Below are 27993 nucleotides of genomic sequence, written 5' to 3' on the forward strand. Positions count from 1 at the left end.
ATCATTAGTAAAACTGTGTATGTAAACATGTATTGTGAACTTGTAAAATCATGTTCCTAGTATGTGCCTGGCACATAATAATTGGGTAATAAATTGTCATTTTTAAAAGTTACTATACTGAACAATTGATTTGTTTTAGGTAAGGCTGTCAATGTAAAGCGGAGCTTTGACATGCATTTTACGTTAAGTGGAGGAGAACGTGAATAAGAAAAGAGAGCCCGGCGTTCATTTACAGGTGAGGCCCAGTCCAGGATAAATGAAATGAGTCAATCATTTCCCCTAGCATGCCAGACCTCTGAATTATGTCGTCCGGCTGCGGAGGATTAGAGACTGTATTAAGATTCCCCTTCCTTGACCCGGTCCAGTTTCCTGCTCCGGGGAGCCTACAGTGAGTCACCCTGAAAAGGGGAGCAGAAGAAAAGGGGAGAGGCACGCGCCCCGGGGGTGGAGGAGAGCCGCGGGATAAACTGAGCCAGGGAGCCTCGGAAGGAAGAGGAGGGGCAACTGCGCGTGGGGAAGAGAAGGAAGAGGCGTCCGGGGAAAGGAAGGGAAGGGAGTGGAGGAGAGGAAGAAAGAAGGCGGGGGAAAAACAAGGGGGCGAGCGGGGCGGGCCGGGGAGGCGCCCGGGGCGGGGCAGCCTCTCGCCTCGGGGAGGGTGTTCGGCGCGGGGGCCGCGCGGGGCGGGGCCGCGGGCACTTGAGCTTCGGCGGGGCCGCGGGGAGTGGGGCGCCCAGTCGTCCTTGCGTCCAGGCTTGGCTCCGAGGGACATGTCCGCGCCGTGCTCGCAACGCGCCCCAGGCTGCTAGCTTCTCCGGGACTTCCTGCCCGCGCGGCCCCGCACCTGGCCGCGGCCCCAGGCCGGGCTCGGGCTGTAGCGCGCCGCGGGCGGGCGGGTGGCTCGTTGGCCGGCGGTTCGCGCGGACCGCTGCAGTCATGGGGCTGCAGCCCCTGGAATTCAGCGACTGCTACCTCGACAGTCCGTGGTTCCGGGAGAGGATCCGCGCCCACGAAGTGGAGCTCGAGAGGACCAACAAGTTCATCAAAGAGCTCATCAAGGACGGGAAGAACCTCATCGCGGCGACCAAAAGTAAGCGGGGACCCGGGCGCCCGTGGGCTGCGGCGCGGCGGGGCCGGGAGGAGCCTCTCCCCGGGGGAGACGGCCAGTCCCCTGCCCGAGGCCAGTGACCGGAGGAACTGGAGGTTCAGTCGGACCGGGAGGGCCTGGGGTCTTTTCTCCCTGGCTCCCAGGCAGCTGGTCGCAAGTTCCCTTTCCCGCTCCTACCCCTCTTCGGTAGCCAGGGCCAGGAGCCATGCGTGAGAGACTCGTCCGGGAGCCCGCCTGCTGCAGACGGGCGTCCCTCGGTGTCTGCGTTCCCCGCAGGACTGCCCAAGAGAAATTTTCAATGCACCCTAAAGCTGCTCACCGTCTCCTACAAAACAGAAACCATCAGTTTTACTAGTTTTGTCTTGTGATCTTTCAGAAGAACTTCCCTAAGGGTTCTTTGAAAAACCTGGTGGGTGTTGAATTGCACCCTTCTTTTGTCAATTTCTGATCTTCCGGGACAGACTCGGGTCCTTCCCTGGGCTAAACCAGAAAGTCCACCTGGCGTTGTGCTGCTTTCCGCGCATTCCTTCCCTCCTGCGCTGAGGAGAGGGGCACTGATGGGCTTGTAAGGGTGAGCAGCCAGCCAGCCTGCCCTCTGATCCCAGGGAGCGCTGCTTGCAAATAGGGAATTCCACCTCGGTCAAGCTGGATGCTTTCCTCCCTGGTTCCTCTCTATCTTTTAAATATATTATATGTATATAGCTCGATTTCAGAGAGAGGAAGGGAGAGGGAGAGATAAAAACATCAACGATGAGAGAGAATCATTGATGGGCTGCCTCCTGCACGCCTCCTACTGGGAATCAGACCCACAACCACTGCATGTGCGCTGTCTGGGAATCCAACCATGACCTCCTGGTTCATGGGTCCTCGCTCAACCACAGAACCACACTAGCGGGGCTTTTTTCTATCTTGGAAGACTTGAAGTGAAGTGGCCACAGAAGAAATTGTGTGTATGTGTATTTATATCTGTCTGAGTATCTGAGAAGAGGCTTTCTAGGAGGAAGGTGGGCCGAAATTCATGCTGGAACACTGAGTTGGTGATGCTGCTGTTAATGGGGAGGTATTAGCAGTGCTTCTCAACCTGTGGGTCGCGACCCCTTTGGCGGTCAAACGACCCTTTCACAGGGGTCGCCTAAGACCATCCTGCATATCAGATATTTACATGCCGACTCATAACAGTAGCAACATTACAGTTATGAAGTAGCAACGAAAATAATTTTATGGTTGGGTTACATGAGGAACTGTATTTAAAGGGCCAGAAGGTTGAGAACCACTGAACTACAGTGAGAAGCTGGGCAGACTGACTACACCTGTAACTCATAGCCTGTTCTGAGGATGTCTCTAGCGCTCCCTGTTCTGTCTTAAAAACACCTGCTCATACAGCAGACAGGTGGGGGCAGTTATCCAGTCTTGCAAATCTGTGCTAGGGTCTTTATCTCTTCCCTGGCTTCTCAATTCAGTGATTTTCAGCCTTGGCAGTTTGACCCTTGTGTGTTTATAGCCGTCACCTCTATGAAAAATACCCCTGTCACTGTCTCCTCTCCTTCTCATTAAGGAAGATTAAACCCAGCACAGTGCCTGAACAGTAAATATCCATTTAATGAATAAGTTGGAATAAGGTTTAATGAGAAGAATTTAGTAAGCCATCCTTGTAATTTTGGAAGCTGCTTTGGATAATGTCCAAGTTCCCTTTTGGTTCTGTGACCTCTTAGATGTTGCAAAATGAGGATTGGGAATCACTTTGTTTGGGAGATGTGACTAAGTGGGCTTATTTGGTTGGTGGCTCTCCAGTATCCATGGCATTGGGTATGGGTGGGAAGTAGGGAGGGACTGAAAATATGTAGGAGTGAGTGTAGAAAGGCAGAGGCCAGGAGAAGGGCACACAGTGATCGTGAAGCCTGGTGTTAACCAGTGTCCCTGGCTGGGGGTGTGTACCTTCCCTTACTGACTGTAGCAGCTCCCTCAGGAGCTGGGGAGCTGAGGAGAGAGGCTTTGGTGTGCAGAGAGACAGATGGCAAAGCCAGTTTGGCCACTGGTAGAAAGCTATTTATGTGATTGCATATTAGCTCTTCTGCCAAGCAGGACACATGCCTGGTGTGTTCCAGCAGCAGCTAGTGCATCTGGGAAGTGGGGGGAGGGCAGCTGTCAGCCTTCCTCCCCAGAATATAGACTTTGGTGAATTTGTGAATTGGTATTGTATTCGTTTTGATTCTCGTCCTTTACCATAGGAAACATAGTTTATAATCATGCTTAAGAGAGCAACCAGAAAGTATCCTTTTTCTTACCATGTTTAATTAACTTAAATTCTTTCCCAGAAGATAAGAGCACAGCTTTCGCTTACAAGCTTTTGTCAAGTTAGGAAGACACTGCCTTTACCCAGCTTGCTCCTTAAACTTCTAGTTCCTATAGAACAGTGGTTCTCAACCATGGCTGCACATTAGAATCACCTGGGAATCTTTTTAAAATCCTGATTCCTGGGCCTCATCCTCCGGAAATTCTGTTTCTTTGTTACTAATGTTGTGGCCCCACCCCATAACAAAGAAACAGAATTTCCGGAGGATGAGGCCCAGGAATCAGGATTTTAAAAAGATTCCCAGGTGATTCTAAATGTGCAGCCAAGGTTGAGAACCACTGCTCTAGAAGATTAAGAGCACTGGACTTAAGTCAGGACATCTGAGTTAATTCGCCTTCACTGTTAGGGCCTGGCTACATGACAGTTGGGCAGGTCACTTTAATTCTTTTGTGTCCAGTTTCTCTTGTCCTACTTCTAAGAGACATTAGTAAGGTTCTGCAGTGTTTGGAAATTGCTTGATTAATTCATTTGAAATTGCAGCCTAGGTCAATCATTTGCCTAACTAGTTGTGCCTTTCCATAACATCTGAGAGTCAAGAAGTCCAGGAAGGACATGAGGCAGAGGGAAGAGCTACAGCAAGAATTAACAATCAACTAGGGCAGACTGCTTATATTTTAAGGTGTTTACATTATTTTTGCAAACAGGGATTATTTTGTGCATTTTTAGAATTGTGTGTTTAGTGATTTCTGTTTTTAATTGCCCTGTAAGATGCCTCCTGCAGGCACTAAATAATCGTTAGGTTTATGTAATTGTGATGTCTTGATGCTTTGAATATTCCACAAATGTGTAAAGATATTGGAGGGGGTTCTGTGGGACCTGAAGGCTTACTGCTGAGTTCAGTTATGTAGCAATCAGAAAATACTTAGCACCTACAAATATTGGAGTTGAGATAAAAGAGAGGTAATTGAGTTCATTGTCCTTGAGTTGAATAAAGTTCAATCTAGGGGACATGTCCTCTCTGTATTGTGCTAAGTTCTTGAAGAAACAAAAGATACGCAGACACACATGGTAAAAGTTAACAATTCAGTGACAAGTCAGTATTCTGACTTTGCCAGGAACAAGAGTTGGTTGTAGGTTAGAGTAGAGAAGGTTTGCTGGGACTTTGGGAACTCATTGGTGTTTTAAGGAAGGAATAGCACTTTGTCAGATTGAAAACAGCCGAGAAGAAACCAGAATACCAACAGTGTCTGAGGACGATGAGGAGACCGGTTTGGCTGGAATAGAGATTTCATTTTGGGTAGTAGAATGGGATGAATGGAAAGGTCAGTTTCAGATTATGGAGGTCCATGAAAGCGAGGTTGGGAATGGGGACTTTATATCCTGTGGAGAATGGCTGAAAATTTTTCAGCAGAAGCTGGACATAGTGGGAAAGAGATGGCTGAGAGATGGTATGTGACATCTGTGTGGGATGGAGATAGCAGTGAGGGTAGGAAGGAGCTCCAGAGACAAGAGTCTAGGATCCTTGACTTATGTTGTAGAGTGGAGATCATTCACTCAATTCAGTGGAGTCTTTGTTTAAACGGTTTTTAGTACTTTATTTTTTCACCCTACTCCTTTCCTTTTTTCCCCCCCTTTCCTTTTGTTCCCTTTCCTTTTTTCCCCTTTCCTTTCCTGTCCTGTCCCATCCTGTGTCCTCTTTCAATACAGTTTAAACTGTGTAGTTTAGAGACTTGTGATCTGTAGAAATGTGTGGCATATTTTCCAGAAACAACCATAAGCCATATATGCTTTTTTCATAAATTTTATGTTAGGCATTCTTGAGAGGATATATTTTGTGCTGGAGGCAAATACATATTTATTGATGTGTGTGTGAGAGAGAGAGGAAGAGAGAGAGAGAGAGAGAGAGAGAGAGAGAGAGAGAGAGAGAGAGAGAGAGAAGGAAAGAGAAAAAGAAAATCTATGGGAGATAGAAACATCAATGGATTGATTGCCTCTCATACTCGCCCTGACCAGGATTGGAACCCGCATCCTGAGTATGTGCCCTAACTGGAACTCTAACTGCAACCTCTTCAGTGCATGGGATGACTTTCCAAACAACTGAGCCTACTGGCCAGGGCCCAAAATACATATTTTTAAAACAAATAATTCTTACAGTTATTAAGCACTTACATGGGTATATAAAATGCTCTTTAGTAAACTTAGATTGTCTGGCTGTGTGTGTGTGTGTGTGTGAGAGAGAGAGAGAGAGAGAGAGAGAGAGAGAGAGAGAGAGGGAGAGAGAGAAAGAAAGAACACGGAGGGGCGGGAGAAAAGCTGGAGGGGCCCTCATATGTGAGTCTGCTCTTATCACAGATATGGGAAGAATGTTAGTGGCAGCCAGGACTAGAATTTAAGTCTTCCAAGTCTTGGTTTTAGTACTTCTTTTAGGCTTTGCTATTTTAATGATTTTGACCCTGTTTTCCTCAGGACAACATAAAAATTCCCTTTTGCTGTTTTTCTGTTTATTGTTTCCGAGAAATGGTTCATGTGCTGATTCCTTTTGGAGAAGTTTCTTAAGGTGCTGTTGCATCGAAACATAGGGAAATTTGGAAGACTTAAAAGAATTTCACTTCGTAAACTCAGTTTCCTCGTTTGTAAAATGGGACTGCTGCAGAAAGCCTTAAGGATTGACTAAAATGGTGTGGAAGTGCATTGAAAACACAGATGTTAAGTGGTTGTGTAGATTCTGTTGTTTGCCCAGCCAACATTTTTTCTCTCTCTGACAATCCAAATTTTGTGCAGGGGTCTATACCGTTCCCCAAATGACTCAGGGGAAAGTGATTAGGGCTAATTCTGATTAGTCTAACTCAGTGGTTCTCAATCATGGCTGACCTTTAGAATCACGTGGGAAACTGTAAAAAAGATGTGCAGTCGAGGTTGAGAATCACTGAACTCTAACTCAGTTGTGGTAAACCTACTTTCTAGGCCAGTAACTGGTTTGAAGGTGAGGAAGTAGCTCAGTTGTGGCCAGTGAGACATGGTGGAAAGTCTGCTGGAGACTTCAGGAAAGATTTCCTTTTGTGTGAGGGGTCTCATAAAAAGGGCTCTTCACTTTTCTGTGGTGTCTGGTTGTGTTGTCTAAAGCCTCTGCCACCATCCTGGAACTGTGAGTGAAGCCAAAGCAAGGACTGTGGAGCAGAGAGGTAACTGAGTCTGATTTTTGATGCCACTGTGGGAGCCATGAATTGTCTGTGCTGGAAGCCCACCTATGGATATCTTGTTGAATGGCGTAAGCCAGTTTCAGTAGGGTTTTCTGCTACTTAGCACCCTAATTTCTTTATTATTTAAATTCTTTATTGTTTAAAGTGTTACATATGTCTCCTTTTTTCCCCATTGACCTCTCCCCGGCCACTCCACCCCCCAGCACATGCCCTCACCCCCCTACTGTCTGTGTCCATGGGTTATGCTTATATGCATGCATACAAGTCCTCTGGTTGATCTCTTACCCCCCCACCCTCCCCTGCCTTCCCTCTGAGGTTTGACAGTCTGTTTGAAGCTTCCATGACTCTGGATCTATTTTTGTTCATCAGTTAATGTTGTTCATTATATTCCACAAATGAGTGAGATCATGTGATATTTATATTTCCCCAACTGGCTTATTTTGCTTAGCATAATGTTCTTCAGGTCCATTCATGCTGTTGCAAATGATTAGAATTCCTTCTTTTTACAGCAGTGTACTATTCCGTTGTGTAGAGGTACCACAGGTTTTTAGTCCATTTATCTGCTGATGGGCACTTAGGCTGTTTCCAAATCTTAGCTATTGTAAATTGTTTAGCACCCTAATTTTGATGGAGTGGTATAATTGGAAATTTTGCACTGCTGCTCCTATTAAGTAGAATTTAGAGAGGTATAGAAATAAAATGCTATTTAAATATATAAGTTTTCTCTAAATGGGAAAGGATATTCATATATATTCTTTGCCCCAAGAAATCACACGGACAACCCCCCTCCCCCGCTACCACCTTCCCTCCACACTTCAGGGCATCCATCACCTGGGATAAGTCTGAGACTCTCCCTTGGGGCTTTACTACAGGGGACCGGTCTTGTACATGAATGTAGACTTGCTGTAAAAATAATTGCTATCAAACTGAGGCTGGGCGGTGGACCCAGGCAGGCTTTACTTGATACACGCAGGTGGTCCCTGATTCCATTTAGAGTAGTTCTCATTTAGAGCCCTCCAGTAGCTGGGGCCGTGCTTATTTAGATTTTTTACTGGTCAGTTTACTGGTCAGTTAGCTGATGTCCTCTGGATCTCTCTGATACATTGCCTTTTCCCTTTCCTCTCAACTGCTCGAGTTTCTTCCACCACCTTCTTTTTTTTAAAAATATATTTTATTGATTTATTACAGAGAGGAAGGGAGAGAGATAGAGAGTTAGAAACATCGACGAGAGAGAAACATCGATCAGCCGCCTCCTGCACACCTCCCACTGGGGATGTGCCCGCAACCAAGGTACATGCCTTTGACCGGAATCGAACCTGGGACCCTTGAGTCCGCAGGCCGACACTCTATCCACTGAGCCAAACCGGTTAGGGCCCACCACCTTCTTTTTGCTTAGTTTTCTTTTGCGGGGTGTGTGAGGGAGACTAGAGAGCATCGTTGACTTTCAGAAGAGGAGGATATTTTTGTGCTTAATCTTTTTTTCCCTTTTAAAAAAATAAGTATTTTTATTGATTTATAGAGAGAGAGGAAGGGAGAGAGAGAGAGAGCGAGACACATTGATGTGAGAGTGAAACATTGATTAGCTGCCTCCTGCATGCCGCTACTGGGGATCGAACCTGAAATCCCAGCATGAGCTCTGGCTGGGAATTGAACCAGCAACCTTTCCATGCACAGGACAGTGACCAACCAATGGAGCCATTTAAAAAAATATATATTCTTGTTTATTTCAGAGAGGAAGGGAGAGGGAGAAAGAGATAGAAACATCAATGATGAGAGAGAATCATTGACCAGCTGCCTCCTGTACGCCCCCTACTGGGGATGGAGCCTGTAATCCAGGCATGTGCCCTTGATTGGAATCAAACCCAGGACCCTTCAGTTTGCAGGCTGACACTCTGTCCACTAAGCCAAATCAGGTAAGGCCAATGGAGCCATTTTTTAAAGAGAGAGTGGGAAGGGGGCGGGGGGCGGGGGGAGAGAGAGGAGAGAAAAAAAACATTGATGTGAAAGAGACACATGGATTGGTTGCCTCCCACATGCTCCCTGACCAGGGCCAGGATGTAACCTGCAATCCAGGTACCCGCCCTTGACTGGCAATGGAACCCGAGACCCTTTTGTCCAAGGGCCGACACTCCAACCACTTAACCATATACCGGCCAGGGCATGTTTAATTTTTAAAAAAGCTGATGAGACAGAATGATATAGAAGATTAAGATCATAGACTGAGGTATTAGTGTGTCTGGGTCCATAGCATAGCTCAACCACTCACTAACAATGGGACTGTGGTCAGGGTGTTTAGCTTTTCAGTATCGATGTTGTCATCTGTAAAACAGAGATTATAATTCTTTCTACCATAAAGGGTTAAATGAGTTAATATGTGTAAAGTATTTAGAATAAGTACTCAAATGTTAACCATTGTGATGCATTATCTCTAAATTGTTGTATGTGTTTTAATATCGAGGCTCCTTTCTTGCTTGAGGAATCACTGCTGTGGCCCAGAGACTAGTATTTAACCTTTTAGTGCTTATTTACCCTAAGAGTACATTTGTCCAAATCATCCTTACCGGTGACCAAGAAGATAGACAAACTTGTCAAACTATGGAAAAGCTTCCAAGGTTTGAATGTAGTTCAGGATGCTGGAAAATCTTGAAGGTTAAGTTGACAGACCAGAGCTAAGTGGCATTTTGGAAAAAATAGTTCCCAGAAATAATTTCTGATTCACAAAGATTTGAAGATGAAATAGAAGGTGTCACTAAGGCTGTTGTCAATCTAATGGGCTGCCTGCAGCAGAGACTCACCCAATTAGCAGCAGCAGCTTGGTCATCTCCTCTCTTCCAGGGGATGATGAGGAAGAGTGGAGATGATCAAGAGAGCTCTGCTCAAGATCTTCAGATGACACCATCAATGACGGGAGCCTTCAGAGGCTTAACCATTACAGTGATACTTTTGGAGGGTATTAACTTTAGTGTTTAACATGCAGGAAACCCGAACAAATTAATGGACAGTGCTTGTGCTTGCTATGGGAAATTCACAATGAGAAAAAGAAGGCACCCAGAGACATCGGTAACAGGGGTGGTTATTCTGAAGAGCTATTAGGTAATCCTGTTCTCTACAAAAGAATCATTAAAGTCCCCGGGACAAATTTCCTAAAGGTTTGACCCTCTGTGACTCTAATAGCCTCATATCACCGTATGATTTTTTTTTTTTTTTTTATTTTGGCATCAAAAGAGAGGCAAAAATAACAAAAAATAAAAAATATTGTGTAGCCTGCAAGTTGCTATAAATCATGCTTTAAGAGATTGCTGACTGCATGTGGCAGGATTAAGTAAACTGTTTACATTTGACCACAGTTAATAATATATGGTGTCTTTCGTTGCTGTTTCAGTTTGATGTTAGAAACATAACTTTCAAAAATTTGTTTGAGATTCTGTATTGTCTAGAATTGCCTTTGATTTTATACGTCTTGTTTAAAGAAAAGTTGGCTTTATCTCAGGATTTGTAGAAGAGTGTTTAGACATTTCTAGATTATAAATCTGATTAAGGGTGTCTTGGTTGTTTTACTAGTTTCCTGTCAGTGAAATTCCATTCCAGAGACAAATAGGTGATTCCAAACTGCATCTGAAGAGGGTTTTATATTATTTAAGGTGTATTTAATTTAAATAATTGTAATAACAGTAGCTAACTTTTATTAAGCATTTACTATTTGCTTTACTTTGTGTTAAATTCAGGGAAGGCATTATATTATTTAGCATGAAGACTTAGTGAAGTATGTTATTATTTACCCCATTTTGGAGATTAAGATATAGAAATTAGAAATGTTAATAGCTTGTTCAGATCACTGAATTTGTCAGTGGTGGAGCTGGAATGTGAACCCACATTTGTCTGACTCCAAAACCCTTAACCACAATTATAAGTTGTCTCCATAAAGGGGTGTAACTGTGGTCTTCTGTTAGGGGAAGTTAAGATGATAAATCCTGGTTATCAGGAATGTGTGTACATTTCATGATCTAGTTAGGAGACTGTTCTTATAATATGCTCAGCACAATGACCATGATTTAAAATATGAATTTTAAGGCACCCTGAGATGATTATTGTAAATAAAACTGTTGGCTAACTTGTATAGTATAGACATCAGGGACTGGGTCGGTTTCGAACTGCTCACTTAAAAAAACAACAACAACAACAAAGAACTTCCTTCCCCTCAGTCTCTCTCTTACATCCACCTCTGCCCTTCTTTAGACCCTCCTTTCCTCCTCAGTATGCATCTTACACCTTAGTAAATTTTAATTTTGTTCTCATACTTTAGTATTAGGCTTTTTTCCTTTAAAAGTTTGTGAGATATTTTAGTAATATGAAAAGATATTAAGAAACTCATTATAAACATCTCTGTATTTGCCTCTCAATTTAAGAAATAAAAACTTCTCCAGTAACAACTACCTCAAATTTGGTGTTTACTGTTCTCAGGCATTTTAATTCATCTGAACACATTCCTAAAGAATAGTATGTGTTATGTTTTAAGACTTTATATAGTGGTTTCATGCTATGTGTTCTGCAACTTCTTTTTCCCCTCAACATCATAATTGTGTGATTTATCCATGCGGCTGCATGTGGCTCTGTTTAATTTAGGTAAAACTCTTTTTTCCTACAAGTGGCATTTAAAAAGATTTTGTTGATTGATGTTCTGTAAATAACGTGAGTTCAATGATGTACCTTATATTTCATGCATTTTTTTGATTGTGAAACAATATATTTGGAGAATTTACTCAGTATGAAAGCCTTATTGTAATTAATTTTATAAAATTTCAAACACTAGCTTTGACAACAATCTGAATTTTGAAGACATTTAGGAAAATTTCTTTATATTTTGAGTTATAAGCTTAGCATTGATCATCAGGGCAAGTGAGGGTAAATTTCAGGACTGTAAGAAATAATTGGTCTGACTCAAGAACAAAAAAACCTTTAAAAAGCCTTTTTGCTTTATTGAAACTAGTCTTCCAATAATAGTAGGTAGAGAAAAAAAGATGTTTGTATTCATAAACAAATTGCGCATTAAGCACTGTCAGTCTAGTTAGGTCAGATGAACGTGATTTTTAGGCAGGGATTGGTTGGCATTTAGCGATAGGCCTCAAAGCAAACAGGAACCACAGCCTGCTTTACTTGATTATCCTAATATAGGAGCATAATTTATAGACTAGCCAAGGGGATGCTTTTGTAATGAGAGGGCCTTGACATCCTCCTCTTTAAACAAACAGACAAACAAACACACTGAAAAAACTCCTGATGCTTTACATTCTTAGGGCAGACATCTTTCTAAGCTTCAAGGTCCACGGGAATGACATCTGCATTGCTACCACTGCTACGCCTGCTTCCCAGGTTGAACTTGAATTTCCTCCCCATGTTTCCTGAGGAAGATGTTAATTCTGTGCCACTTAATATTTCAGTGCTGAGTGTGATTTCTCCTTCCTTGTTGACTTGTTCACCCACGGGCACTGTCTGCCTTCCAGCACCATCCAGCCGTGAATTATGGTGAGGCGTGTGGCTGAGGAAGTCAGTTTGGCCAGAGTACTGTCACCTCAGGTCTGAATACAGGATGCTTCATACTCTAAAAACACAAACAAAAACGGATGTCTTTATCTCTGACTATAAAGTTGGCTCTGCTACTTAATAGCAGTAGTAGACCTTGAGCAAGTTGCTTAAACCCTCAGTGCCTTTATTAGTAAAATGGAGATAGTAAGATACCGCATGGGGTGTGTTATTTATTCTTCATGCTATATATTCAAAGATCTTAGAACTATGCTTGGCCCATGGGAGGAACGGGAGGCAGAGGGGGAGGAGCTGCTTCTTTCTTCTTCGTTTGAATGCTTTTCTGACTTCCTTTGTTGAACTGGAACACAGTTATAGCTTTACTACTAGTGACAGTAGAAATAGTCTGTGAACACATTCTTTTTCCCTTTTGAGCTAACAATTATTTTGAAGCACAGGGCTGAATATAGGCCTTTCATTTATTAAATAGGATAAAACATCTGTAATAGTGTGTTGTAGTCCAGCATATTACTGAAGATCTTTGCTTGATGGGGACAAAGCCAAAAAAAGTACAAGGGGGTGGAGTGTTACTGACATGCCATTACTTTTATTTGAGAATCTGGCAGATAGTACTTCTGCCATTCTGACACACAGTATTGTTTTTCTTTTGTGAAGTGCAGTCAAAGGGAACACAGCAAAGATGTTAAAGACCATGGCCTTTGAAGTCAAATGTACATACTATGAGACCTTGGGTAACTTACTTAATTTCTCTGTGCCCTGATTTCCTCTTCTGTAAAATGTGGGTACTAATTTTATCTCCCTAAATGTTGGCTAGCATTAAATTGTTAATTATTTGGAGAGCACTTGGAAAATAGTGTGAACCCTATATGTGTTTGCGAAGTGTAGAAACCAAGTTAAAAATCTGTTCTGTCATCAGTATTGTAATGCCATTTATAACAACGGGGAGACGTGTCATTCCCAGGTCATTGAATTCCACCTATTGTGGACTAGTTGCTAGAGGTTTAACAGTGCGATGAGATCCTGTGTCTTGGCAGAAGTTAGAATTTGAATTGTAGAGACAGAAGGTCAGTTAAACAAGTAAATGATGTTCACATTGTGGAGTTAAGAGTGGGATGTTGGCCATAGTTAACAGGACTAACTACATTAGGGGTTCAAAGAAGACTTCAAGGAAGTAGTAACTTCTAAGCTGAAACCAAAAGGAAGTCTTAGGAGCGTTTCATGCTGAGGGTACAGAAGAATTCTCCAAGCACAGTGACATGGGGCCAGGAGGCCAGAGGGAGCATGAGCTGTGGCTGGAAGAACAGCTCAGGTGGGCTGGGGAGTGGGGCAGGGAGCCAGTGCAGAGCAGGAAGGACCCTGCTACAGAGAGGGTGGGGGCAGCGCTGGGAAGGGCTTGGGGAAGCAAGTTAAAGACTTTAGACTTCATTCTGAGGACAGCAGGAAGTGATTGAAACATTTTGAGCAGGAGATTGGCATCATTTGAATGATATTTTAGAAAAGTTTCCTCAAGCTGCAGTTGTGAGAATGGATTTGAGGAAAGCAGGACTGGAGGTCAGTCACCTAGGCCAGACTTTGGTGGCAGGAGAGGCGGGTACTTGAGGAGTCAGGATTGAGGGGCTGCAGGCTCTGGCAGGTGGTTGGGTATGGGGGCCTAGATGATTCTTCAATCCCTGCCTCAGGCTGCTGAGTGTCGACTGAGGCAGTCCAGCCAGAAGAATAGGTTTTCTGGGAGAGAGGATACATTTTGGGTTTTGAATATGTTGAGAATGAGGTGCTTTTGAGATATCCAGTGGACATATTCAGTAGCGTGTTTGTTTTATGAGTGTGTCAGGAACAGGGAACAGAGCTGGAGAAATTAGAAGATTCCTGGGACACAGCATATAAGTAGGAACTGACACCATGTAACTGGATGGCAAACCTGCCCAGAGAGAGAATGTAAGAGAAGGCAGAGTGGCTCAGGGCGAGTCCTGAGGAACACCAGCTTTTAAGGAGGGTGTAGAAGAACTTGAGAAGGATGTTTAAGAGCAGTAGCCATTGACAGAGAGGTGGAATCCGGGGAGGGGGTTGCACAAGCCAAGGAGAAAGAATGTTTGGAAGTAGGAGGAAGCAGACAAGGAAGCTACAGAGGTCAAGTATGATGAGTCCAGGTGACATTGCATTAGACAGGGGTGGGCAAACTTTTTGACTCGAGGGCCACAATGGGTTCTTAAACTGGACCGGAGGGCCGGAACAAAAGCATGGATGGAGTGTTTGTGTGAACTAATATAAATTCAAAGTAAACATCATTACATAAAAGGGTACGGTCTTTTTTTTTTTTTTTTTTTTAGTTTTATTCATTTCAAAGGGCCGGATCGCCCGCGGCCTTAGTTTGCCCACGGCTGCATTAGCAAGACAGTGTCCTTGGTAATAGCTGGGAGAGTAGTTTATGGCACAGCAGGGAGTGGAACCCAGTGTCAGAGGGTTGAGAAGACAGTGCAAGGAAAAGACATGAGCCTCTGGTACAGCTAGATCTCCCAAGTCATTGGTTAATGGGTGAGATTTGAACAAGCAGAAGCAAGTATCCAATAGAGAGGAGAGTGACAATTCAGGGAATATTCCAGAGTAGAAAGTGGTTCTGAATAGAGAAGAAGATGCGATTCAGATTCCAGGGGATGGGGGAAAACCCCCTTCATCTATTTAAATAACAGAAGGGGTGGAAATGATGGGTGTATACCCAGGAAGATTTGCAGATTTGTTTCAGGACATTGAGCCAATGATTAACTGATGCTTTTTAGTGGCAAGATAGTTTTCAGTAATTAATTGTTTTAATTTCTCCCCCAACACATTCTTTATCTGGTTAGTGAATATGTGACTTGGAAGAGTTGTATCATAGTCAGTTTGAACTGCATGGGATGGAATATAGATGTTTAACTATTAAGAAGAAGTAATGAGAGAAGGGGAAAAAATGGAGTAAAATGTCTGGATAAACAAACCCTCAAAGCACCAAGAAAAACTTTTATTTCAGACTTTATTCTGCTGGCACTTAAAGTTGAGTACTTCATTAAAATATTCCTTATTCTTTGTTTTAAAAAATGTGTTAAACAAAAACATGTTTTGTTTTGTTTTCTTTTTCACCGAAAGACACTGCTGATTTTCGTGTCTTATCTTCGTGGAATCGTGCTGGTTCTCTTTGTATTCCATAGAGAAGAAAATGCTTCTGGCAACATCTGGGAAGAGTCTAGGACTTCAAAATTTCTGCCTTTTTGTCTGAGAGAAAAGGAGGGAATGGAACCTAGAAGAGTTAAAAATGCAATAATATTCTGTGATCTAGAAAGAGCTTTTCTTCCCCCTTTTAGCTAACTGAATAGGTTCTAACTAGTTTAAGAAGTGATTGCTAGAGGAAAGAAATTCTTAAGAAAGATGTAACTCTAGCCCTAACTGGTTTGGCTTAGAGCGTCGGCCTGTGGACTCAAGGGTCGCGGGTTCAATTCTGATCAAGGGCATGTACCTTGGTTTCCCAGTAGGGAGTGTGCAGGAGGTGGCTGATCAGTGTTTCTCTCTCATCGATGTTTCTAGCTCTCTAGCCCTCTCCCTTCCTCTCTGTAAAAAGTCAATAAAATATATTAAAAAAGAAAGAAAGATGTAACTTTACAAGTGCAGTGGTATGTAGATGCCCCTTCTCTTCCCTTTCCATCTGGATGCACTGACTGCAGGCATGCAGTGTGCCTTCCTGGAGATGCAATGTGGAGGTTTTCAGGTTCTTCAAAGGGAGGGATTCTGGGACTGCAGTAGAGGAGTTCATTGCTTTTGACCCTGGAGCTAGAGTTGATGGCCCATTTTTGTGAAAAGCATAGGACAGGGTTTAAAATTAACTTGAACACTTTTTTTTTTTCTTGGTCAAATTTTTGGCATAAAACAAACTATATATACTCATTCATTTCCTTCAGTTACAAGTGAGAGAAACCCAATGAAAACTAATTGAAGCAAAAAAGGGAATTTTTCGCTCCAATGAGTGAAATACAAGAGAGGGCCTTGCTTTACATGCACCGGAACCCAAGGGTTCAGACAGTGTTAGTAGGTCTTTTTCGGCATTTCCCTCCATTGGTTTGACCCTCAGAATAGCACTCTTCCCATGATGGCGATAGCTTAAGGTTTATCTCTTTTTTGTTCTGAGAATTCTAGAGAAGAGCGCCTCCTTTTTCTCAGAGCTGTTGTTCTCAAATAGATGATTTTGACACCTTTGAAGACATTTTGGCTTGTCATAATTGGGAGGTGCTACTGGCATCTCGTGGGTAGAGGCCAACGGTGTGCTAAACACCCTGCAGTGCTCAGGACAGCCTCTCTACAACAAAGAATGATTCAGCTCAATGTATTAATTGTGTTCAAGTTGAGAAACCCTGCTTTAGAGGTAGGGAGATCATGTAGTCTAAATCAGGATACTTTTCAGAGTAAAATTATGCCAAGACAACAGGCATAAGCTGGGATTGTCCCAAGTAAACCTGGACATTTGGTTGCCCTCACTAAATGCTCGATCAGTTGCCAGCCTGGACCACTGAGACATGGCAGATGGTGTACTTCAGCCAGCCTGGTGATGCACCAACCACTGGGATGAAGAAGCAGGCAGCAGGTGGTGATCTGCTTCAACAGAATATAAAGGCTCATAACGAAGAGAGGTGGAGAACATTAAAAAAAAGATGATGTCCATATGTAAGAGAAGATAGCAAGTGAAAATAAGTGTGCCTTCTATTTTTTCCCATTGCTTAGTTGATTAATTTTAACCAGAATAGAGAAGTGTGGGAGAGATGGGAGGGTGGAAATGAAGACTGTGGTCTGTGTGACTTGCCTGGATACAAGGTCAAGGTTGTTGATAGGTGTTGGCTAGTGTGTGCGCCTTATAGTATTTAACCTCTGAAGTATGGAGTGACCGTGACACTTTATTGATCATTGTGGAAAAAGCTTAGATTAAAATAGTAAATATTTATAACATTTTAACTTGTTGTAGGCCAGGAAAATACCTAAGTAAATAGTGATTTGCTGGCTTCATTTAAATTCCTGACACTAACAGTGCTCCTGTTTAGGTTTGGAGAAATAAAGTATTGCTTAAAAAAACTGATCTTTGGAGAAATAAAGTATTCCTGAAAAAAACTTAATTCATCCAACAGAGTAGATTAATTTTACATTCTTTTTCCTTTAAAAAAATGTTTTTATTGATTTTAGAGAGGAAGGGAGAGGGAGAGAGAGATAGAAACATGGATGAGAGAGAAATATCAATTGACTGCCTTCTGCAAGCCCACTACTGAGGATCGTGCTTGAAACCTGGGCATGTGCCCTGACCGGGAATCAAACCAAATGCCTCTTGGGGCATGGGTTGATGCTGAACCACTGAACCATTCTTTTTCCTTTAAAACAAAGAAATGTGTGTGTGTGTGTGTGTGTGTGTGTGCGTTTCTTCTGATGATCATTGTTTATAATTTTTTTCTTTTTGCGATAACAGTGCTTTCTTTTTGTAAGAATGAGTTTGAAGACTTACTTGAAAGCTTTACTCTATGTAAGATATGGAAATCAATATATTGGCTTTCCCAATACTTATTCTATACGTATTCTATACTTATTCTATACTTATTCTCTGTTAGAAAACTTTATAGGCTTGACTTTCTCGATGCACAGTTAACTATATAACTTGAATTGGAAAATATAGTAGAGTATTTGAAATTTTGTTATTTATTTTAAAATTGCATAGTGATAAACCTCAAGGAAATGGCAGAATATTTACATGTGAGAAAAATAGAGATAATTAATCTATGGAAAAATTTATAGCTTTGCTAAAACAAAAGTAATTTTGAAAGTACTATTTTATACAAATGTGTTTATTGAGGTGGTTAAAGAAAATTGAACTTAGAGCAGTTTTATTCTTTCTAATTTTATATATTCCTGGTTTAATTTTAAAATCAATTGAGAAATCCTGTAAACATCCTGAAAAGGTGTCCAAAGAAGTTATATTCTTCTAAAATTGTGTGCTAGTCTCTGGAAATATTTTCCTACTACATTTTATTGGGCATGCTGGCTACTATCTTAAGTAAGGTTTTGAAAGTAGGTAAGTGACCTATTTGGAGTATTTTCATTGATTGTCTAGGGAATTGAGATGGTTAAATAATATTCACTGTGAATTCTGAAATCTTTTTGACTGCTGTGTCTTCATTGATATCCTCTGAAGGCTTGCATGCCATGCAAAGCAACCTGTTGATGAACAGTCAGACACCCAGAAACAGGATATATCATGTAACCACAGTTAACAGTTTTTTTGTTTGCTGTGAGATGGTTCAGTGCCTTTTGGCAGTGACTACTAGAGTGTCTGCAGGTCTGATTTATCTTGACAATCACAGCACAAAAAGGCTTTAAAAAGTGCTTCTTTGTCCAGAGAACAAAGAAGCAAGTTTGTAAAGACCTTCAAATTTTTGACTTTGAAGTTTTCAGTTTCCTAGAGCTTTATTTAAAGGTGAAAGTATAGTTTTCAGTGAATGGGCTTCCTCAGTTTAATATATGACAGTGAGAACAGAATGGAGAGGCGTGGAGAGGGAGTTGGTTTCATGGTGGAAGCTAGTGCATCAATGTGCATTTGACCATTGGAAGGTGTCGAAGGGCCACCTTTAGAATGAAGGGTGTGAGATTTTGGCATCTGTTTAATGAATGGATGCCCAAAAGAGTTTATATTAGAAAGAAAAGTTAGAATAGAATGGAATGGAATTAATAACACTGAGCTCTCTGGCTTTCATTAAGTGTGTGTGTGACTAATCTAATGAAAGTTTAGATATAAGTAAATTTTGTTTATTATGCAAGAGGGCTCAGTGTTGAATCCTTTAAAGTGAATTGTCATCTCACAACTATTTTGTGTGTGCATGTTAATATCCATTTTTATATGATAAATTTGTTTAAATGAAGGTGCATATAAAATATCTTCAATTTAAAAGAGCAATGAGTAGATTACTCTTAAATTAGAAATCTTAGATTTTATTTTAATTGACCTGATAATCTACAAATAAGTTTAGGTATTGGTAAACATTTTCTGAGATGTATGAAAACGAATTCGTAAGTTTACTAGAAGTAATAACAATAATGGTGTTGGTTGTAGTAGCAGTAGCAGGTAAAAGGTATTTTTTAAAAAAATTTTTATACAACAGCCTATTTGATAGTTACTCTTATAATTACTCTTATTATTTTATAGTAAATACTATTTTGCAACTTAGGAACCTGGAGTAAGATAGGTTGTTACTTGCCCAAGGCCACTCACCTGGAAAGCTGTGTAGCCTCTGCCAGTGACATATTCTCTCTTAAGTCTGTAGTGTTCTAGATGCTCCTTCATTATTAAAGTATTTCACAAACTTGATTTGCCACATTTTCTTGTGTAAAGGTGCAAAGGGAGGCTTATGTCTGTAAAGCTTACTTTAGGGAATTTTTAAATTTTCCAAGAAGTGATAGAAACTTCCTAAAAGCTATGAAAAGTCACAGGATCCCTGGCTGGTTTTGCTCAGTGGATAGAGCGTCGGCCTGAGGACTGAAGGGTCCCGGGTTCTATTCCAGTTAAGGCACATGCCTGGGTTGCAGGCTTGGTCCCCAGCGGGGGGCGTGCAGGAGGTAGCCAGTCAATGATTCTCTCTCATCATTGATGTTTCTATCTCTCTCCCTTTCCCTTCCTCTCTGAAATCAATAAAAAAAATAATTATATATATATATAAAAGTCACAGGAAAGGAAGTCATTTTCAGATGATCTGGGTTATATTATTCTACAAAAAGTAAAAAAGTATTGCTGTTTGCCAAAATCAAAGCAGAATTTAAAAAGTAATGGAATTGTTAATGATCCCGAGGGTGCATAGATTTTATCTGTACTGACAACCAATATTAATGCTATTTTCAGCGTACCTGACTTATCACTGATAGGCAAAAATTTCTCTCCTTAAAGGAAATCCTTTGTTTTGTGGAATGGATGCTTTACTGTTTTTTAAAATAATTTATTCCTGAATAGCTATAGCAATCCTGAGAAAGAAGAACAAAGTTGGAGGGATCACAATACCAGATGTCAAGCTATATTACAAAGTCACTGTTCTCAAAACTGCCTGGTATTGGCACAAGAACAGACACATAGACCAATGGAACAGAACAGAGAACCCAGAAATTGACCCAAGCTAGTATGCTCAATTAATATTTGACAGAGGAGTCAAGAGCATACAATGGAGTCAAGACAATCTGTTCAGTAAATGGTGTTGGGAAAATTGGACAGATGCATGCAAAAGAATGAGATTGGACTATCAACTTACACCATACACAAAAATAAACTCAAAATGGATAAAAGACTTAAACATAAGATGGGAAACCATAAAAATCTTAGAAGAATCCATAGGCAGCAAAATATCAGACATATCTTGTAGCAAAATCTTTACCAACATATCTCTAAGACTATGGAAACTAAGGAGAAAATAAACAAATGGGATTACATCAAAATAAAAAGCTTTTACACAGCAAAAGAAACCATCAACAAAATAACAAGAAAGCCCACTGCATGGGAGTACATATTTGCCAATGTTACATCTAATAAGGGTTTAATCTCCAAAATTTATAGGGAACTCATACAATTTAACAAAAGGAAGATAAACAACCCAATCAAAAAATGGGCAAAGGATTAAATAGACACTTCTTGCTGGAGAGGATGTGGAGAAAAAGGAACACTTGTGCACTGCTGGTGGGAATGCAGACTGGTGCAGCCACTATGGAAGACAGTATGGAGTTTCCTCAAAAAACTGAAAATGGAACTCCCATTTGACCCTGTGATCCCACTTCTAGGAATATATCCCAAGAAACCAGAAACACCAATCAGAAGGATATATGCACCCCTATGTTCATAGCAGCACAATTCACCATAGCTAAGATCTGGAAACAGCCTAAGTGCCCATCAGTAGATGAATGGATTAGAAAACTGTGGTACATCTACACGATGGAATACTATGCTCCTCTAAAAAGGAAGGAACTCTTACCATTTGCAACGACATGGATGGAACTGGAGAGCATTATGCTAAGTGAAATAAGCCAGTCAATGAAGGAAAAATACCACATGATCTCACTCATTCATGGATAATAGAGACCATTATAAACTTTTGAACAATAATAGATACAGAGGCAGAGCTGCCTCAAACAGATTGTCAAACTGCAGCGGGAAGGCCGGGGAGGGTTGGGGGGCAGGAGGTAGGGGGGTAAGAGATCAACCAAAGGACTTGTATGCATGCATATAAGCATAACCAATGGACATAAGACACTGGGGGATAGGGGAGGCTAGGGGACTGTCTAGGGCGGGGGGAAAAATGGACACATATGTAATACCCTTTGTAATACTTTAAGGAATAAAAAAAAAGAAAAAAAAATAGACACTTCTGATAAATGGGCATACAGAAGGCCAAGAGACATATGAAAACATGCTCAAAATCACTAATCATCCCAGAGGTGCAAATCAAAACGACAATGAGGTACCATCTCACGCCTGTCAGAACGCTATTATCAACAAATCAATAAATAACAAGCGATGGCGAGGATGTGGAGAAAAAAGAACCCTATACACTGCTGGTGGGAATGCAGACTGGTGCAGCCACTGTGGAAGACAGTATGGAGTTTCCTCAAAAAATTAAAAATAGAACTCCCATTTGACCCAGTGATCCCACTTTTAGGAATATATCCCAAGAAATAAGAAACACCAATCAGAAAGGATATATGCACCCCTATGTTCATAGCAGCACAATTTACAATAGAGATTTGGAAACAGCCTAAGTGTCCATCAGCAGATGAGTGGATTAAAAAACGGTGGTACATCTACACCAGGGGTCCTCAAACTACGGGCCACATGCAAATACAAATATTGTATTTGTTCCCATTTTGTTTTTTACTTCAAAATAAGATATGTGCAGTGTGCATAGGAATTTGTTCATAGTTTTTTTTATTAAACTATAGTCCGGCCCTCCAACGGTCTGAGGGACAGTGAACTGGCCCCTTGTTTAAAAAGTTTGAGGACCACTGATCTACACAATGGAATGCTATGCTGCTGTAAAAAAAAGAAAGAGCTCTTACCATTTGCAACAGCATGGATGGAGCTGGAGAGCATTATGTTAAGTGAAATAAGCCAGTCGGAGAAAGATAAATATCATATGATCTCACTCATTTGTGGAATATAATGAACAACATAAACTGATGAACGAAAATAGATCCAGAGACAGAGAAGCATCGAACAGACTGACAAACCTCAGAGGGAAGGCACGGGGAAGATGGGAGTGGGCGTAAGAGATCAACCAAAGGACTGGTATGCATGCATATAAGCATAACCAATGGACACAGACAGTAGGAGGGTGAGGGCATGGGCTGTGGGGTGGGAGTAGGCAGGAAGAGGTCAATGGGGGAAAAAGGAGACATATGCAACACTTTCAACAGTAAAAAATTTAAATAAAAAAACCTGAAAAATAATTTATTCATTGATTGATTTTTAAAGAGAGAGGAAGTGGGGAGAGAGAGAGAAAGAGAGAAACATTGGTCTGTTGCTTCACTTATCTGTGTATTCATTGGTTGCCATCTTGTATGTGCCCTGACCAGGAATCAAACCTGCATCCTTGGTGTATTGGGACAATGTCTAACCAACCCAGCTGCCAGTTTGCACTTTGGCTGAATTTGCTGCTTATCTCATGCCCCCAAACTGTATTGCCATCTTATTTTGTTCACAAATAATAGCTATTCCTTTTCTTTCTTGATGTATTTTCATTCTTTTTGGTGATGTTATTCTGAATGTATTTACCCTGAAACAATTTTTCTTTTGGTTCACCTCTTAGGAATTTGTAATTCACATTTAAGCATTTTGTTCAAAGCCAAATGGCAAAGTCATAGACATTCTCAGTGAAGATATCATCAACGTCTGTGATGACATTGTAGTTTATTTAAAAATATTTCAGAGTTTATATGATAATTACTAAATTTAGTAAACTGCAGTTTCCGTGTAGAAAGCCAGAGTAGAGAGTCCTGGTCTCCTGCCTCCTGCCATTGGAGCTGAAAGGATTGCCCAACCCTCTTACTCTAGATGAGAAAACACGCCTCTGCCTCCACGTAGGTATCTGCTTGTTTTGCTTCTTGGTTCCATGAAGCTCATTTGTAGTGTTGCGCTTATATGGAAGTCGTTTTTGAAAAACATGTTTTCATTGATTTCAGAGAGAGGAAGGGAGAGGAAAAGGAGATAGAAACATCAATGATGAGAGAGAATCATTCCATCGGTTGCCTCCTGCATGCCCCCTACTGGGGATGGAGTCTGCAACCCAGACATGTGCCCTGACTGAAATCCAACTGTGACCTTCTTGTTCATGGGTTGACTCTCAACCACTGAAACAGGCTGGGCAGGAAGTCATTTTTCTTTCTGACATTTTTCTTATTTGTAATATTAATGAACAAGTAAAGGAGGAAATAGTATTTAAATGGTGATCATATTTTTCCTTTTGAGCTTATTTTCATGATGTTCACATCATATTCATGTATGTTGAAAATTTACATCAGGATGACAGAAAATATTAAGACTCAACCCTTTATTTAATCATTCACATGAGTGAGTCTTTCCTCTTGATGCTTCATTTGAAGTTGAAGAAAAATTAATGGCTTGAGCAAAGTTGATATGACATTATTTTGGAGGTCGGGGCTTCTATTCATCCACTGCTAGGTTTTAATAAAGAACGAACATATATAAAAAGTTTGATACCCCTCACCTTGCTCACGTTCCAGCTTCCAGTAGACTCTCAGCCCCTCAAGAGCAGAGTTTGTTGTTAGTCCCCCACTAGTGTCTACAACAGTGCCTGGCCCTCTTGGATTGATGCTTGCTGAGCAATGCCTGTCTGGCTGTTGGAATGTTGGAATGTTGGAAGTCCTTCAAATCTCGAGAGGTTGGGTGACACCAGTAAAGAAGCAATAAGGATGTGAGAGTCCAATGCCTTTGTTTCCTGTTCTGTTCCTGAGACCCTGATGTTAGGCAGGCAGAAAAGGCCTTTTGTAACTTTGTACCACCTGCTGCTATCCCAGCTCCTCTTGTACATCCCTGCTGAGTACTTTGCATCTGATGAAAATAGTCAAGTCATAACACTCAGGAGGTGAAAGTGGCTAAAGTCTGGTTAGAACGTTGTTTTGGCTCAGTTGAGTTGACAAATCTTGGGAGCATGAAGACAGGCCTAGGAGGAGTTAGGGCACCATTGGCATTGTGTTCAGATCCTTCTGAGGACCCCAAACTGCTTCTGGATGGAACAAAAAACTCAGAGTGGTGCTTGTTAGACAGTAGTTTATTTCCTTTGGTTGGCTTTCTGTTGCCATTCCTTAATGATTTAATATGCTGAAAGTTGTATACAAAGTTAGCCTGTCTTCATATAGTGATAAATAGTATTAGTGAATTTTCACAGTTGTACATGTGTAAAGATAGGGTACTTGTGTTTACTTTGTTTCACGTAAAGAAAAGTAACAGGATAGAGACAAATAAAAATAGTGATCTTGCTACACTATTAAGTATTAGATTTATAATAGGGCATGGTTCCTGAAGGATTACTAAAATCTTTTCAAAACGATAGCTTAAAAAAAATTCCTAGGCAGTAATGACAAAATACAAGCAAACCTATTATTTAAGCACAAACAAAGCTGTGATGTTAGAAGTACTTGTTATTTTAAGAAGAACACAGTGTCATATTTTTCCTTATTAAATTTTTCTTGCATAACCAGTTCTTGGGATAAACTCAATCTGGACGTTCTGTGTTCATGGCATCACTTCCCATTTCATTTCTCTTAGAAAATAACTGCAGGGCATTCCATTCCATTTGACTGTAAACAGGAAGGGACACCAGCTATAGGAATATCAGTACCATGTCATCCAGAAAAGAGGAGGGCTCTTTTTGAAAACACTACTATCATTGGCCTTTTCTTTGACAAGCTGCTGATTAAGTATATTTTAGGGAGTAGCTTTACCTTTGCTCTTATAAACACAGTAAGTGTATAACTACCCTCTTGTCCTTATATTGTGTAGGTGACACTTTTCTATTTGTCCCTTTCAGAAGCTGGGCCATCACTAAAGAAGGCAGGTGTGTGTGTGGGTGTGGGTGCGTAGGTAGTAAGTATATGGTGAGTCAGCCTCTGTGGCTGTGTTCTGTGTATGTTGTCCTTGAGTATATTGAGGTATTTATCCCACTTCTGTGTTGAGGAGCAATGCAAGAAGCAACTGGCTGCATATAAAAGCCAATTGACAGACCTTGACCAAGTTGGTGATTTTATTCTCACATAACAAGTCACATGGGAGGTGGTTGCTGGCTGGTTGTCAAGGCTGAGGTTCTACCAATTTCTTGTCCTTTTCCTCATGGTTGCAAGATGGCCTAGCCATTACACCCCCTTGCTAGGGGAAAAGAAAGAGGAAGAAGAAGGAAGGAGGAAGAGTCTGTATCATAGGCATTGCCCCTTGTTTAGGGGAGAGTCTGTCTGGCCCAGCTCATGGGAGATCACTGGCCAGCCCCCCTGTTGGGTGCTCTTGGTTCTGGTGCCTGTCCCAGTCCAGGATCTGTAACCTGTGGCATAGAACAGGCTGAGTGAGGGGCAGGCACAATACAAGTAGGAACCTCATACATGTGCCATAGCTTCCTTTGTGTTCTATAATCATGTAATTTACCCACCAAACAACTCAAAGAGTATAATTCAATGAGTTTTAAGTATGTTTGCAGATATGTGCAGCCATCACCACTATCACTTAGAATTTTTTCCAAACCCTCCTCCCCCTAAAAGAAATCTGTATCCTTTGGCCTCATACTTTCTGATGCTGAAAATGATGCTTCAGTGCTTTGCACAGTGAGGTCTTCTGATCACCATGTTTCAATTTGCATCCCTTTCCATTTTTTTCTCCCCCTTGCCTGCCTATGCACAACAGAGCACTTCTCACTTAATGTCCTCAGTATTTTTATGTATCTATTTGCATTATAGTCTGTTTTTCTCAGAATGTAAGCTTCATGGAGACAGAGTTTTTGTCTTACCATGACTATTAATGACAGAGTTTTTGTCTTACCATGACTATTAATCAATTTGTGAAGCTTCCAGTTACTAATTTAGTATGGTATTGTGTTAAGAACTCTGTACGTTAACTCATCTAAGAGCTGTTATCTCCATTTTACTCACATAGAAACTGAAGTCAGAGGTGGAATAACTTGCCCTAAGAAGATAACACGATTCAAAATGTATATATCCAGTGGGATCAGACCTAAATGAGCAGTCAGACATCCCTCTCACAATCCAGGACTGCTGGCTCCCAACTGCTCGCCTGCCTGCCTGCCTGCCTGCCTGATTGCCCCTAACCACTCCCCTGCCAGCCTGATCGATGCCTAACTGCTCCCCTGCCGGCCCGAATGCCCCCAAATGCTCTCCCCTGCAGGCCATCTTGTGGTCACATGGGGGCGGCCATCTTGTGTGTTGGAGTGACAGTCAATTTGCATATTACTAGTTTATTAGATGGGATATATATATATGATTTGAAAACTTGTAATAACCTCATTAAGAAAGGAAGGAGAACCAGGTGAAATTATTTTTAATATCCTAATAGAAGTAATATGCAAATTGACCATCACTCGAACACACAAGATGGCCTGCAGGGGAGGGCAGTTGGGGGGGACCAGGCCTGCAGGGGAGGGCAGTTGTGAGCAACCAGGTCTGCAGGGGAGGGTGGTTTAGAGGGACCAGGCCTGAAAGGGAGGGCAGTTGGGGGTGACCAGGTCTGCAGGGGAGGGCAGTTAGGGACGATCAGGCTGGCAGGGGAGTGGTTAGGGCAGCCTTGGGCAAACTACGGCCCGTGGGCCGGATCCGGCCCGTTTGAAATGAATAAAACTATTGAAAAAAAAAGACCGTACCCTTTTATGTAATGATGTTTACTTTGAATTTATATTAGTTCACACAAACACTCCATCCATGCTTTTGTTCCGGCCCTCTGGTCCAGTTTAAGAACCCATTGTGGCCCTCGAGTCAAAAAGTTTGCCCACCCCTGGGTTAGGGGGTGATCAGGCTGTCAGGGGAGTGGTTAGGGGGTGATCAGGGTGGCAGGCAGAAGCGGTTAGGGGCAATCAGGCAGGCAGGCAGGCAGGTGAGTGGTTGGGAGCCAGCAGTCCTGGATTGTGAGAGGGAAGTCGGACATCCCTCAAGGGGTCTCAGATTGGAGAGGTTACAGGCTGGGCTGAGGGACACCCCCCCCCCCCACTGTGTATGAATTTCGTGCACTGGGCCCCTTGTATTTTACATAATTAAGTATATAAAAATAGTATTTCAGCTTAAGAATTTTCTGTATAAAATTATTTGTGAGATATTTTGCAGTTTTTTTCAAATGTGATCTTTGGTATCCAGTGTGCATTTTATGCTCACAATACCTATCCATGTGGACAAACCACATTTCAAGTGCTCTGTGGCCCCATGTGGCTGCTTTGTTGTCAGCCTGGGTCTAACTGACTAGCAGTCCTGTGGCCTTGCATCTTGCTGCCCAGTATTCAGTCTGCACCCCTTCCCTCAACCCCCGCCCCTCCAGCTTGGGAGGATAGTAGTAATATTTCCATTTGTAGAGGCTGACCATTTACAAAGATCTTAGTTTACATGCCCAGCTCCTTAGATTATTACAAGAGTTCCAGGAGGTAAGTATGTCTGGTCCCAATGCCTATCCAGTTAGCGTAGAAATTCCCTAGATCAGCAGTTGCCAAATGGTGGTTCGTGGACCACTGGTGGTCCATGAGGTCCGAAAGGTTGGTGACCGCTGTTCTAGATGACAATATGTAGAGCTTAAATAGTTCGTCCAGATTCACCAGGCTTCCACT

General features: G+C 41.8%; 1 protein-coding gene across 4 annotated transcripts in view; it reads left to right on the top strand.

Moving 5' to 3' along the window:
* Positions 1–642: 642 nt before the first annotated feature.
* The window catches only part of ARHGAP10 (Rho GTPase activating protein 10), a 256451-nt gene continuing 229100 nt past the window's right edge, over positions 643–27993 (top strand). Inside the window, exon 1 of one of the 4 annotated variants that reach the window (XR_004968109.1) lies at positions 643–1087. Coding sequence is in view for 2 of the 4 variants with exons in the window: in XM_036312231.1 (XP_036168124.1) it covers positions 934–1087 (154 nt within the window). In the remaining 2 variants the exon portion in view is untranslated. The remainder of the gene's footprint in view (positions 1088–27993) is intronic. The other 3 variants (XM_036312231.1, XM_036312230.1, XM_036312234.1) reach the window with 3 other exon arrangements.

This window comes from Myotis myotis, unplaced genomic scaffold (genome assembly GCF_014108235.1).
Source record: "Myotis myotis isolate mMyoMyo1 unplaced genomic scaffold, mMyoMyo1.p scaffold_m19_p_6, whole genome shotgun sequence".
Taxonomy (NCBI): Eukaryota; Metazoa; Chordata; class Mammalia; order Chiroptera; family Vespertilionidae; genus Myotis; species Myotis myotis.